Source organism: Chlorocebus sabaeus, chromosome 2 (assembly GCF_047675955.1).
Source record: "Chlorocebus sabaeus isolate Y175 chromosome 2, mChlSab1.0.hap1, whole genome shotgun sequence".
Lineage (NCBI taxonomy): Eukaryota > Metazoa > Chordata > Mammalia > Primates > Cercopithecidae > Chlorocebus > Chlorocebus sabaeus.
In genome coordinates, this window is record NC_132905.1 from 22,687,249 (window position 1) to 22,701,440 (window position 14,192).

The 14,192-nt window shown below is 42.6% G+C and overlaps 1 protein-coding gene across 3 annotated transcripts in view; it reads left to right on the plus strand.

Annotated features, from left to right (window-relative positions):
- CHD6 (chromodomain helicase DNA binding protein 6) overlaps positions 1-14,192 on the plus strand; it is a 208,636-nt gene that overhangs the window by 162,176 nt on the left and 32,268 nt on the right. For all 3 annotated transcript variants that reach the window (XM_008017154.3, XM_008017167.3, XM_073006519.1), the window contains 4 exons: positions 379-468; positions 2,551-2,654; positions 8,247-8,376; positions 10,980-11,040. In XM_008017154.3, coding sequence (XP_008015345.3) covers positions 379-468; positions 2,551-2,654; positions 8,247-8,376; positions 10,980-11,040 — 385 coding nt within the window. The remainder of the gene's footprint in view (positions 1-378; positions 469-2,550; positions 2,655-8,246; positions 8,377-10,979; positions 11,041-14,192) is intronic.

A 14,192-nucleotide genomic window follows, 5' to 3' on the forward strand; every position in this document is an offset into this window, starting at 1 on the left:
TTTGAAAGCACCACTGTTCACCCTACTCACTCTTCAGTAGCTGGCCTTTCAGAAGCCACCTCTGCCTAACAGGTCACTGTGGCCACATGGAAGGGGTGAGTACTCTTAAAGATGAGAAGCGCTGTCTGTTCCTGCTGCCCCCTGTGGCTCAGAGGATGATCTAACAGATAACTGATGTGGTCATTTTTTTTTGGTAAAATGGGATGAGCATAATAATGTCTGCCATAATGTTTTGTTTCTCTAGTGCCTTCTCTTCTATTACTTCATAATATTAACTACATGGGAATGTCCAGAATTTCCCAGTGTTAACTTGGGCATGTGGTTCACAGACAGTTATGGGTTCTAATTTGTTTGCATTAATGTGTTCAACTTTCATAGAGTACTTTTGCGAGTCCGGATGCTGTACTACCTAAAAGCTGAAATACTGGGAGAAGCAGCTGAGAAAGCATTTGAAGGAACTCCTGCCAGGTAAAGCAAATCAAACTTAACATGTCAACGTTAAAGAATTGACATAAAATGCCTATTCATGGAGCTGGCCAAACTTGCCTGTGCTTAAAGAGGCCCATGTTCCTCCTACCCCCTGCCCAGGACCAGTGACCCGGATGGGAGAACAGGCAAGTAGAATAAGGACAATTCATCAGGTCATCTACAAATAAAATAAAGGAGAAAACCATTTCTTAGAAACCTAGCTTTTGGTGAGTTAGTTCATTTTATTTCCCTCAAAAGTGTTGTAAATTTTCTTTTAAAATAGTCATTTACTGTAGAATGAGTGTCAGTTACTGATCTGACATGTATAGACTGGAAGTTTACCCACCATCCCATTCTTGGCGATAGTACTCATATACGTATTTCTTTTATTTGCTGATCATATGAATAATATGTGCGGCCTATTTGATTTGTTGCATGTTAGTTTTGCAAATTAGTGTTTTGAAAGCTATAGAATCCTGTGGGAGTATCCCAAGATTTCCAAGAATGAGGCTACCAGGTTCTCAGCTGGCCCTTAATAAAGCTGTCAGAAAGACCCAGTTTGTAAATGGGGCCACCAGGTGCAGTTTGCTAGCCCTGTGCACACCTGTCATTCCTAGAGAATACCAAGAGTGCTGATACTCGGATTTTGTGTTGAGATTACCTGGGGCCATGGTTTCTTCTTTCTCTTGCTTTCCTTTGAGCAATGCTGGTGTCTCTCGAGTTCATAGGAGCTCTAAAGTAAGAGGGAGGGACATAGACAACCCTACCCATGGGGCAACTTGTAATCAGAGCCAGGCTTCTCAGCAACTGTTGTCACTTTTTATGCCTTTCAGAGTCACTGTTGTAATTTCCAGCAGGGATGGGGAGGTTGTGTGTTTGATGGACAGGTTCAATTTGAGGCATATAAATGCAGCAGAATTCCGCCTGATAATTTCCATCAGGTGTTACCTGGCAGAAGTAGTCTGAACTTACCGCTGTCATGTGTAGGAAGTCATAGGTGGTAGCTAGGTAGAACACAGAGAGAGTAAATCCGCTGCCCACCCTCTTCCTTCCTCTGCATTCCTCTGTCTCTTACTGCTCCTGTTAAGGTTGAATACCTTCTTGTGGAGAAGTTGCCATGAGACATGAACAGCAGTTCATCCCAGAGAAGTCATTCAGCCATGGCACTGTGCAGGCAGAGCCATGGATCCTGGAAAGGTGGGGGTCAGGAAACACTGCCCCACAGAGGAAGCTGGGCCTGGTAGGGAGCATTCAGTCCTGTGTCACAGTAAGAGCCTGATGGAAGAAGAAACTTCGGAGGCAGCTGGAGGGGGAGGGAGAAGCCATCCAGGTGCATGCTATTCCCTAAACCCCAAAGCCTTAAAGAGCAAGGACTGTACTCAGATGAATGAGGACAGTGAACTTAGGGTTTATATGAGCTCTCAAAACACAGACAGAAACTCAGAGAGGGGCTAACACCTGCATGTCTGGCCTAGGGTGAGTTATGTGCATCCCTTTGGCCAGGAGCAATGCAGTTTTTGATCATTTTTAATCTAACAGACCACTGCCAGGAGGTGCCACCTGTTATGGCACTTACCCTCTGAAAGGCCTCCTGATATACCCACTTGTTCCAGAGTGGACTCTTGTTCTTAAATGGTACGTAAGGTCTCTACTTGTTGCGGCAACATACTGAGCCACGATGATTTGGGTACTTAAAATAGTAAGTTGGGGAAGCTCTACCTTCAGATGTCCAATATATCAATGGCCTTTGCTGTGGTTCACATAAGGTGCACATTAGAACTCCATACATGTGGATCCCAAAATGCTACCCTGGACCAACTGACATTGGGTTTTCCAAGAGGTGCTTTAAGACTGTGTCAGGCTGTCAAAGGTGGAGCCTGGAAATCAAGTACTTATGCTTAAATCACTCCCTAAGTGATTCTCATGCAAAGCTCTGGTTGAGAAACGATGACCCACAGCCTTCCTAACTCTTTTGTTTATTGTTACCTTAGCATCTCAGCATGCCACTAGGACTGTGGCCCAATACCAGGGTTGGGCCAGTAGCTTTTGTGTTGTTTTGAGTCTACGCCCTTCCTTCCCTAGGGAGCTGGATGTGCCTCTGCCCGATATCGACTACATGGAGATCCCAGTGGATTGGTGGGATGCTGAAGCCGATAAGTCCCTTCTCATTGGCGTGTTCAAGCATGGTGTGTATTTCTCTAAAGGCGTTCCCTTCTGGATCAGTTTCCCCCAGGAAGGATGAGTTCAGCCGCTCTAAGCTCGGCATGTTCCTGCAAAACTCCATCATTCTGTTACACATTCATCTCAAAAAGTAGAGCTTCACCGCTGCCCCGTTGGAATTTCCACCAGATGAATATATGGCTCACAATAATAGTGCGAATATTATATTATTGAGGAACATTCAGGCCACAAAGAACCTGTTTGGTGTATATCTTCCTCCCTTGCTTGTCCGTGCTGTCAGATATGGGACTGCCTCTAATAGTCCCAGTGCCTGGCACATAGTAGGCACCTTGAATGAAGGAGTAAATAAATGGTGGGAAATGCTAAGTTTCAGTATTTCATATATGTGCAGAATTATAAGGTCATTCTAGATAACCTATATATTCCTAGTGTGTATCTTTTACTCCATTGGCATTTAAAAAACTAAGCACAGAAGATAGCATAGACTATCTTTTTTAAAACTTTGGTAATTGAGCCACTAAAGGGGACTGAGAGGTTTTTTAAACACTTAGAAAAACTGAAGTAAGTGCTCCCTTTCTTCATCTCCGGCAGTGTTTTAAACAGCTGCCCTTGCTTTCAGCCAGCTGCCAGCCATTAAAATGAATGATGAAAGGGTCAAATGATAGTCACCCATAGTATGCCTGATAGACACTTTCCCTGCCAGGTGAATCAACAGAAATTTTAAAATGAGGAGCAAGGTTTAAAGTGAAAAGAATTAAGTATACCTGGCTTTAGCTATCAACTCCAGTGCTTACTAAATGTGTGACATTGGGCAAGTCATAAGCTTCTCTGACTTATTTTCTCACTTATACAATGGAGGAGATACAGTATCAAAACAGCCTACCTAGGGATTGTTTAAAGATTAAATATTACATTAAATGTAGACCACCTAGAACAGTGCTTGGTACATAATAGGTGCTAGGTGCTATTCCACTCTCCCATATTACTCTGCCTTTGGAAGGTTGTTAACTTTCTAATGCATGTTCTTTAAAGGGAATTCTTCAACTTTTACAGGCTAACCAGCTATATTTAAGTAACAACCATGCCTATACATATTTTAATTTGGAATCCACTCACAACTTGGATGCTGGTATTGAGAATGCAGGCTTCAGTGGTGCAGTGCTGCCGAGAACTCTTTGTCAAACCACTGGGGTTAGGCTAAAGCGGTGCTGTCCAGTAGAACTACATGCGATGATCGAAATGCCCTAATTCTGCACTGTCTGCTGTGGAAGCCACTAGCCCTGTGTGGCTGTTGAGCACTTACAATGTGACTGATGTAACTGAGCAAGTGTATTTGTATGTACTGTTAATTAATTCAAATTTAAATAGCCCCATGGCTCCTCTGTTGTTTGTTGTTACTTTAGCATCTGTTACTAGCATCTGTTAGTGGCTCCTCTGTTGGACAGTGCAGGGATAGAACTCAGCTCCAAAGTAGAAAGAAGTGTGTGACCTCCCTGTTAGTCACAGGGGACCACAGGCAACCCACACTTGGTTTAACCTAGTTTTGGAAGGACCCCAGAAGACGACAGGCTGCTAAAGACAGCCAGATTCCAGAGCATCTGAATTTGGTGTGTGGGGGAAGGTCCAGTGACCCTGGGTCTCATTTCAGTGGTGGTTTTAGGGCACATTGTCAAATCCCTGCATGGCAACAACATGCTGTGAAAAGAGAACACATCTGAAGTTCCAGAAGTATGGCAGGTAGAATTTACATGCTGCTACTTCTTCCTCCCCCACCCCAACACACCCACCATAGACATACAGAATATCAAAGCAGATCAGGACTTGGAAGAAATAAAGGCAAGTCCCCAAATGCAGAGAGGTCATTTAAAGCAGAACTGAAAGCTTAGGGGCCAATATGACAGTGGACCAGAGGGACTGGGTTTTTAATACCCACAGAAATGGAAAACATGGCCTTGAAAGGGTTGCCCCTCCAGGAAAGGGAAGCAAGAAAAAGCCATCTGGTCCAAGAAAGCAGAGCTAAAGAAACAGATCCCTGAGAGAAAAAGAGATGAAGACATGAAAGACAAGATGAGACGTAGAGGACAGAATGAGGTAATGAGGTTGACATCCAAGAGGTGAAACAAGACATGCCCAGAAAATACTAACAACAACCCGGTAAGGCAAATCAATATCACACACAGTCTGTGAGGCAAAAAGCATAATTTGGAAGAAAGGGGGTCATTACACAATGATGATAGATACAACTCACCAGGAAGATAGAATTAATAATTCTCATGCGAAGGACACAGCCTCAGAATGTGTAAAAGTGGACAGGAATCTAAGGAGGTCCAAGACGCTTTCTCACCTGGAAAAGACAAGTTATTTTTGGTGCTCCACCTTCTGGTTTCCTAATCCCTAATCACCATTCAGGGTATTGGGATTAATCAGTTGATCTCTTAGTCTCATATTGGAGATAGAGTCAGCCCAGATGATACATAAAGTCGCTCCCAAACTCTCCTGCTCATTGAAGCAGGTTTGCGGAGTATAAATTGTTTTTCCTGATCACACCTGTGAGATGTTAAGATAACACTTCATCACTCAATTCCATTCAGAATCTCACAGATTGTCAGTTGAGGTGAACTTGGAATTTACAGTTACAGCTGAGGGGCAGAGGCCTTGAAGGTGACTTGTGCAGTGTTTGAAGTGTCTCATTGTACAGGATGAGTTTAGCAGATAATGCTATAAAGACAAGAGAAGAAACAGCCTCTGTTCTCAGTGCTAAGAGTCTAATCCTAAGCCATAAATGCAGACTCTGCATAGGGCCAGATCAGTTTACTTGGATGGTTACGTTAGAGTCAACTTAGATGAGGTTGGACAGATGCCTCATGGGCCCATCCTCCTTGGCACCCTCCGGAGTCATCAGATCCTGCCCCTGCCTGGCTGCTACCTATTCCACGAGCTTAGTCTTAGACCTGTCCTCATCTAGGTAGCACATCTGACCACCCCTTTCTAATCTTAGCCGTCATCACAGTATAACCAAGCACACACAACATGTCTTACCAGGTGACAGCTTCTCAGATACTCAGTAGCTCTGGAGACGTGATACTCAGCCATTTTCAGAAAGCCAGTCTGTCTAGTGTTCACTTTTCAGGGATATTATGTCAGGAAGCCCTCTTCACTTCACCTGCATGCCTTGGTTAAGTATGAGCTGTAGGGCTGCAACCATTTTCTTTGTTAGGAAACACGTGACTGTTCGTTGACTGAGGTTTTGTGAATCTTTTTTTTTTTTTTTTTTTTTTTTAAAGAGGGTTTCACTCTTGTCACTCAGGCTAGAGCACAGTGGCGTGATCACAGCTCACTGTAGCCTTGAACTCCCAGGTTCAAGTGATCCGTCCACCTCAGCCTCCCAAGTAGCTGGGACTACGGTTGCACACCACCATGCCTGGCTAATTTTTTTTTTTTTTTAATTTTTTGTAGAGAGGGGATCTCGTATGTTGCCCAGACTGGTCTCGAACTCCTAGACTCAAAACAATCCTCTTGCCTCCACCTCCTAAAGTACTGGGATTACAGGCGTGAGCCACCATGCCTGGCCTTGTGGATCTTTTAGTCCACTCCAGACATAGCCTGCTGTAACCCTGTTAAATGAGATGAATATAGCCATGGATCCATCTCCAAGCTGACCCCATTAGCACTGGCTTAGTTTTTGGTTGGAGCTTTAGCCTGCAGCAAGAAGGCTTCTGTGGCAAACCTATTCTAAATGATGCCCTTGACAGCTCAGTTGGGTTGAGTGACTACTGCCCCTCCAAGGTAGCCTGGATCTGTGAAATTTTCCATGACATACGGACTTTAGTATTTCTGTTGATATTCTTAGAGAGCAGCTTATAGACTAAGTGAAAAGAGGCAGGCAGCGGACACCCCCTCACAGGCCTGTCACATTGCTGTTTGTCTTTGTATTGCTGTTGCAGCTCCTACTGGCCTCATTTCAGTGCAGTTGTTAGGGTTTTCTAGGGGACTAAAATAGTCATTCTTCCTCGCCTCCAGCTTCACACCTAATTGAGAAATAAAATTACTGAATCTGTCTCTAGGCTTCAGATCCACACATGACAAGAGAATGTCTACAGAATAGAAGCTTGCCCAGGTCAGGGAGGGTCCCAGCATGTTCCATGCCTGAGCACAGAGTGTGAAGGTGGTATACTCCTGGACAGTTGGCCTCCCTCAGTAGTAAGGGGACAGTAAGGGAAGGATTTCACCATCTCACCTGTCATTTAAATTACCCCTCTCTTCATGAGGAGCAGGTGGAGAAACTGACTGGAACCTCCTTAAAAGGAGTATTGGGGAAGTTTCTGTTTTGATGTGAGCTGAGACAGGAACATGGGGAAAGGGTGAGAGCGATTCTTCTTCCTACGACAGTGATTTGAAGAGAAATAATCTAGGCAAAATCGACTCATCTGGTCAGTTATTTGTTCAGTCTGTACCGTGGCAGGCCCTTTGCTAGATACTGACTATATAATGATGAGCAAAAATACATACAGGTTCTGCTCCTAGGAAGCACACGACCTCATGAAAGACTTAGAGCAGTCAAGTAATTGCCGTAAGGAATAAGTGAGTTAGGAACATAAGGCACTGCAGAGCTTCTCATGCCAGGTACCTCATGTGGGCAGCACCTGTCATGGAGATGGCAGGAGAGCCACGGTGAATTTAAAAGATCAGCTACCCACAGCTCCTCAGGGAAAAGAACCAGGTGCTACCTACAGCGTGAAGGATACAACTGCATCAACAGTGATATGAGAACAAAAACCAAGATAGAGATGAAATACCAAACACAGTAAAATCAGGTTTGTTCCTAAGAGCCAGGCTGGTTCTTATTTACACTCAGCTCTTCCATCTCCTGTCATGGGGACTCTGCCTTTTATGTGGCCAAATGCTGTCTCATTCTAAGAGTACATTAGGTTCAATAAAATAAGTCCTCATAGACTTTATCAAACTGAAAATGAGGGTTATTAAAATTGTTTTGCTTCCTTTTTGAGGCCCCTCTTCGGGGTCAAAACACTGTCTGTTGTTAACTTTGGGGTGTGATGAGGAGCAATTCCAAAGCCCTGGCCAGTGTGGATTAAGATTTGTACTGAGTTTGTGATACAGAGGCCACAGGTCTGTCTTAATGCAATAAACAATCATCGTAGTTCTCTTTATATTTCAGTCCTGCCATCCATCATGTTGTTCAGCTTCCCTTTCCAACACATGGGATAAAAGTGAGCTATAAGAAAACAAGGCCCACTAAGGACATAACAAGGTATCCAGTGTTGAGAATGGGGGAAGAAGTTGCAAAACCAACTCACAGGAAGCAGCAAACAGAATTGTATCTGTACAGTTGCATCTTTTCGTGGACACTGAGTATTTCTGTAAGCCATTGTTTATTGGTCAAACACTACTCAAAGGTGTCCACTTTAGCACCAGGATCTTTCCCTGTTAGTCTTATAGGATCTCATTAATCTTAAGTAAGTTTTTTTGGTGTGTTTGTTTTGTTCTTTACTAAATAAGGAAAACAAAAAGACTAGTGCCCAAAGCAAATATTGTGAGTTCTAACGTGACTTCGGGCATTTCTCACCACTCTTGATCAGGTTATGAAAGGTACAATGCCATGCGAGCAGACCCAGCACTTTGCTTCCTGGAGAAAGTTGGGATGCCCGATGAGAAGTCCCTTTCTGCAGAACAGGGTGTTACGGATGGGACTTCAGACATTCCTGAAAGGTGAGAAGCCACGTGGGCCAGCCCTGATGTGACGTGCCATACCACTGATCTGTGACCCCTTCCTCATATACCCAGCACACTTTGTATCTCTTCCTCAGTGTCTGGCATCTCCCTACACCTTGCCACACTGCCGCTGTTTTTCATAATTTGAACCAAATACCGGTTCCTGTTCCTCATGAGTTCCCCAGGCTGCCCACCTTTCTAAAAGCCTGCCCAGCTTTTTAACCATGCCCATCCCTTGTCTGGTCAGAGGATTCCTGTGAAAGAATTCAGACCTCCCATGTCTGGCAGAAAGCTAAGAACAGACACAAGCACAGCCTTCCTGACTTTGAACTAGTTCCTCAGCTGAAATTCCAGTATTGTCTAAGGATTGCATAGTCCCTGAGCAAGATGGATTTAGGGGCCGCTCCTTGACGGCCATGGCATTTCAGCTTGTCCATGGATTCTGTGCAAAAAAGTATAGAAAGCATCTCCTTTGACTGATTTTTATTTACTCTTGACATAAATACATAGGAAAACTAAATAGCTAAAAATTGTAGTTCTTCAAATTATATCTGTTTTTGAAAACATAGCTTTTTTTTTTTTTGAGATGGAGTCTTGCTTTGTCGCCTAAGCAAGAGTGCAGTGACACAATCTTGGCTCACTGCGACCTCCGCCTTCTGCGTTCAAGCAATCCTCCTGCCTCAGCCTCCTCAGTAGCTGGAACTACAGGCACGCGCCACCATGCCCAGCTGATTTTTGTATTTTTAGTAGAGACGGGGTTTCGCCATGTTGGCCAGGCTGGTTTTAAACTCCTGACCTCGTGATCCGCCCACCTCGACCTCCCAAAGTGCTGGGATTACAGGCGTGAGACGCCACGCCTGGCCAAAACATAGCATTTATCTCTTAGTTTCTCCCCAAAAGTAGCAGATACTGCTTTGCGTTGCCCAGGACTGTGGCACTGCCAGGAGCCCCTAACTATTTGCTCAGGTCAAGAAAAGTATGCAGTGCATTTTCCATCTGTCCTTAACCCCTGATAATCACTTCAGCTGCCCCAGCATGTTTCTTGAGGACAGATAACAGAGATGCATTCTGGGAGATGTTAACAAAGACCTGTATGACTGGTGATTCTCATGTTACGTTCAGTGATTCAGGGAAAACACTCCCTGGATGGGTGCCTGAATGTGGCATAAAGGCTATTTTTTGTGGGTTGGCTTTTCTTTCTACGGTTAAGCAGTAAAGCCAGGAGCTTATCTTGCCTCTAGGACTTGAGCAGCAAGGACAAGAATATTTGGGACAGGAATATATCAAAGTCAGTTTTTTGGGGGGTTTTTTTGTTTGTGTGGTTTTTTGTTTTGTTTTGTTTTGTTTGTTTTTTGAGATGAGGTCTCACTCTTTCACCCAGGCTGAAATGCAGTGGCATGATCTCGGTTCATTGCAGCCTCCGCCTCACGGTTTCAAGCAATTCTCCTGCCTCAGCCTTCTGAGTAGCTGGGATTACAGGCACCCACCACCACACCTGGCGAGCTGTTATATTTTTAGTAGAGACGGAGTTTCACCATGTTGGCCAGGCTGGTCTCGAACTCCTGACCTCAGGTGATCCGCCCACCTCAGCCTCCCAAAGGGCTGAGATTACAGGCGTGAGCCACTGCACCCACCCTCAAAGTCAGTTTTTAAAAGAATCATGAAAAACAGGTAGGCATCAGCAGTAGTTAAGCTTACAAAAGAGAAGACATTAGGCAGCTGAGCTAGAGTCAAGGGTCTGATGGTAACAAGGGGAAAATGTCCGTGTTAACCAGTGACAACAGAGCTTCCTTCCAAGCCAAGGAGTGATTTTTGCCAAATGTGATTCTGTGGCAAGATTCGTCCTACTGTGACCAGGGAGTTGCAACATTAGGCCTCATTTGATGTGCACAGCCTTCAGTTTCTAGAGTGTGTTCTTTTATCAGAGTCACTTGTTCAGATGACTCTTGATGGGCAGGAATTACCTTTTTCTGAACTTGCCTGAGTAGACATGAGCCTCATGCTGTAGTCTCAGTTGAATAAAGGTCCTTGCCTGTAGAAGTGGTGACTGTTTGGTGATAGTTTCTTTCATTCTCAGTGTCTCTTGAGTTCTCCCACAAGAGAGGGAAAAACTGACTTGGAATGCCTGCGGTAGAAGGGATCTATTGTCAGCCCTCCTTGTCTGTGGATGCAGAACTCTCAGACACAGAGGGCCAACCAAGGGACTTGATCATCTGCCGATATTGGTATCCCTGAGGATCCGAGAACCAATCCTCCGTGGATACAGAGGGCTGACTCGGAAGTCCTCCTTTATTCATGGGGGATACCCGAAATTTCAGATAGTACCAAACCCTGTATAAACTGTGTTTTCTCCTATATAAACATACCTATGATAAAGATTAATTTATAAATTAGGGACAGTAAGGGATTAACAACAATAATAATAGAACAATTATAACAATATACCGTAATAGAAGTTATGTAAATGTGATCTCTCTCTCTTGCCCTGTCTCTCCCCAAAAATATCTTAGTATTTTTGGACTGTGGTTGACCAGGGTAACTGAAACTGTGGATAAGAGGGACCTAGGTAGTATGTGATGCCTTTTTTTACTTTTATTTAGAGGCAACACAGACAAAGAAGACAATGCTGAGGACAAAGTAGATGGCCTCCAGAAACAAACAGTGAGTCAAATGTGCAGTATTGGTTGTCTACACTGTCTTTCATATTAAGAAAGAAATTCCTATCTTGGTAGTGATCTGGGGGAAGTTGATTGCATTGCTACAGTTACATTGCATTTTCCTCAACATTTTATTATAAAAACTTAAAATATACAGACTGCAATTGCATTTTTATTCTAATTAAACTTTTTATTTTGAGATAACTATATATTTCAGAAGCAGTCACAAAATATAATACAGAAATCACATATACCTTTTATCCAGTTTCCCCTCATAGTGGCATCTTGCAATATTGTAGTACAGTATCACAATCAGGATACCAATATAGATAGAGTCAAGATACAGGACATTTCCATGACCACAAAGATTCATCCTGTTGCTGTCTTATAACCATATCCTCTTCCTTCTGCCTTCACCCCTCTTTAAATTCCTGGCAACCACTCATCTGTTCTCTATTTTTTGTGATTTTGTCATTTTAAGAATGTTCTATAAATGGAATCATACAGTATGTAAACTTTGGGGATTGGCTTTTTCACGCAGAATAATTCCCTGGGATTCATCAAGGTGGTTTTCTGTATCAACAGTTCATTTCCTTTTCACTGCTGAGTAGTATTCAGTGGTTTGAAGGAACCACGGTTTGTTCAACCATTCATCCATTGAAGGACATCTGGGTTGTTTCCAGTTTTTGACTATTAAGTCCACTGTAAACATTTGCATATAGATTTTTGTGTGAATATACATTTTCATTTCTCTGGGATAAATGCCCAGGAGTGTAATTGCTGGGTCATATGATAGTTACATGTTTTGTTTTTTAAAAAATTGCCAAATTGTTTTCCAGAGTGGCTGTACCATTTTACACTGCCACTAACAATGCATGAGAGATCTACTTTCTCTGTATTCTCCATCCTCACCGGCATTTGGTGTGGTCACTATTATTTACTTGAGCCATTCTGGTAGGTGTGTATAATATCTTGTTGTGATTTTAATTTGCATTTCTCTGATGGCTAAATAATGTTGAACATCTTTTATGTGTTTAATCGCCATCTGTATATCCTTTTCAGTGAAATGTTTATGTCCCTTGCCTGTATTCTAATTTCATTGTTTTAGTGTTGATTTCCTAGAGTTCTTTATATATTCTAGATACTAGGCTTTTGTCAGATATGTACTTTGCAAGTATTTTCTCCCACCCTGTAAGTGTGTCTTTTTAGGGAGGATCCCTTGAGCCCAGGAGTTCAAGACTAGCCTGGACAACATGGTGAGACCTTGTCCCTACGAAAAATTTTTTTAAAAAAATGAAAAATCAGTTTGGCGTATTTGTGGGTTCTATTTCTGAGTTCTCCGCTGTTTTCCATTTATCTATTTGTCTTTTCCTCTGCCAGTAGCACATAATCTTGAGTTCCGTAATACCATAAGGTTTAAAATTTGATAGATTGATACCTCCCACTTTTTTCTTCTTTTTCAAAATTGTTTTTGCTTTTCTTGTTCCTTTGACTTTCCATATAAATTTTAGGATAATCCTATCCACAGAAACTGTTGCTGGGATTTTGATAGGCATTGCTTTAAACCTTTATATCACTTTGGGGAGAATTGGCATCTTCGTTGAGTTTTTACAGTACTGAATCTTACTATATACCTCTTTATTTACTTTTTTTTTTTTTTTTTTTTTTTTACTTAGGGTCTCACTCTTTCACCTAGACTGGAGTGTGGTGATGCAGTCATAGCTCACTAAAGCCTCGACCTCTCAGGCTCAAGTGATGCCCGCAGCTCAGCCTCCCAAGTAGTAGGGACCACAGGTCCCTACCACCACACCTAGCTAATTTTTTCTATTTTTCTATTTTTTGTAGAGACAGGGTCTTGCTGTGTTGCCCAGGCTAGTATGGAACCCCTGGGTTCAAGCATTCCTCCCTCTCCGGCCTCTCAAAGTGCTGGAATTACAGGCATGAGCCATTGTGCCCAGCCCTTTTCTAAGTTTTTGAGGTGGGAGTTTCTATATTATTGATTTGAAACTTTTCTGCTTATCTAATACATGCATTTAGTGCTATAAATTTCCCTCAGCCTTGGTTTAGTTATGTTTCATTAATTTTGCATTGTATTTTCACTTGCATTCAGTTTAATGTATTTTTTAAAATTTCCCTTGTTCCATGAATCATTTAGGTGTTTGTTATTTAGTGTCCAAGTGTTTGGAGATTTCCCCATTAACTTGCTGTTACTGATCTCTAGTTTGATTCTATTATAATCAGAGAACACATTCTATATGATTCCAGTTGTTTTAAATTTCTTAAGTTTGTTTTATGGCCCAGGTTATGGTATATCTTGGTATACGTTCCATGGGCACTTGAAAAGAATATGCATTTTGGTGTCGTTGGATGCAGCATTTCATAAATGTTGACTAGGTCCTATTGGTCAATGATGTTGTTGAGTTTTTCTGTATCCTTACTGATTATCTGTCTAGTTGTTTCATCAGTTGTTGAGAGAGGAATATTGAAGCCTCCAACTATAATTGTGGATTTATTTATTTCTCCTTTCAGTTCTATCAGTTTTTGCTCATATATTTTGCAGCTCTGGTTGGTGCATACACATTTAGAATTATATGTTCTTACCGGGCACGGTGACTCATGCCTGTAGTCCCTGCACTTTGGGAGGCCAAAGAAGGCAGATCGCTTAAGGCCAGGGGTTTGAGACCAGCCTGACCAACATGGTGAAACCCCATCTCTACAAAAAGTACAAAATTAGCCAGGCATGGTGGCGCATGCCTGTAATCCCAGCTACTTAGGAGGCTGAGGCATGAGAACCACTTGAACCTGGAAGGCAGAGGTTGCAGCGAGCCATGATCGTGCCACTGCACTCCAGCCTGGGCAACAGAGCGAGATTCTGTCTCAAAAAAATATATAGAGAGAATTACATGTTCTTGGCAAATTGACCCTGTTATCATTATATATAGTGTCTCTCTCTTGTCTGTGGTAATTTTCTTTGCTCTGAAGTGTACTTTATCTGATAAATTAATATGGCTACTTTCCCTTGATTAATGTGTGCATAAATATAACTTTTTTATTCTTTTACTTTCAACCTGACTTTATTGTATTTGAAGTAAGTTTCCTATAGATAGCATACGAGTAGATCATAATCTTTAATATGCTCTGCCAGTCTCTGTCTTC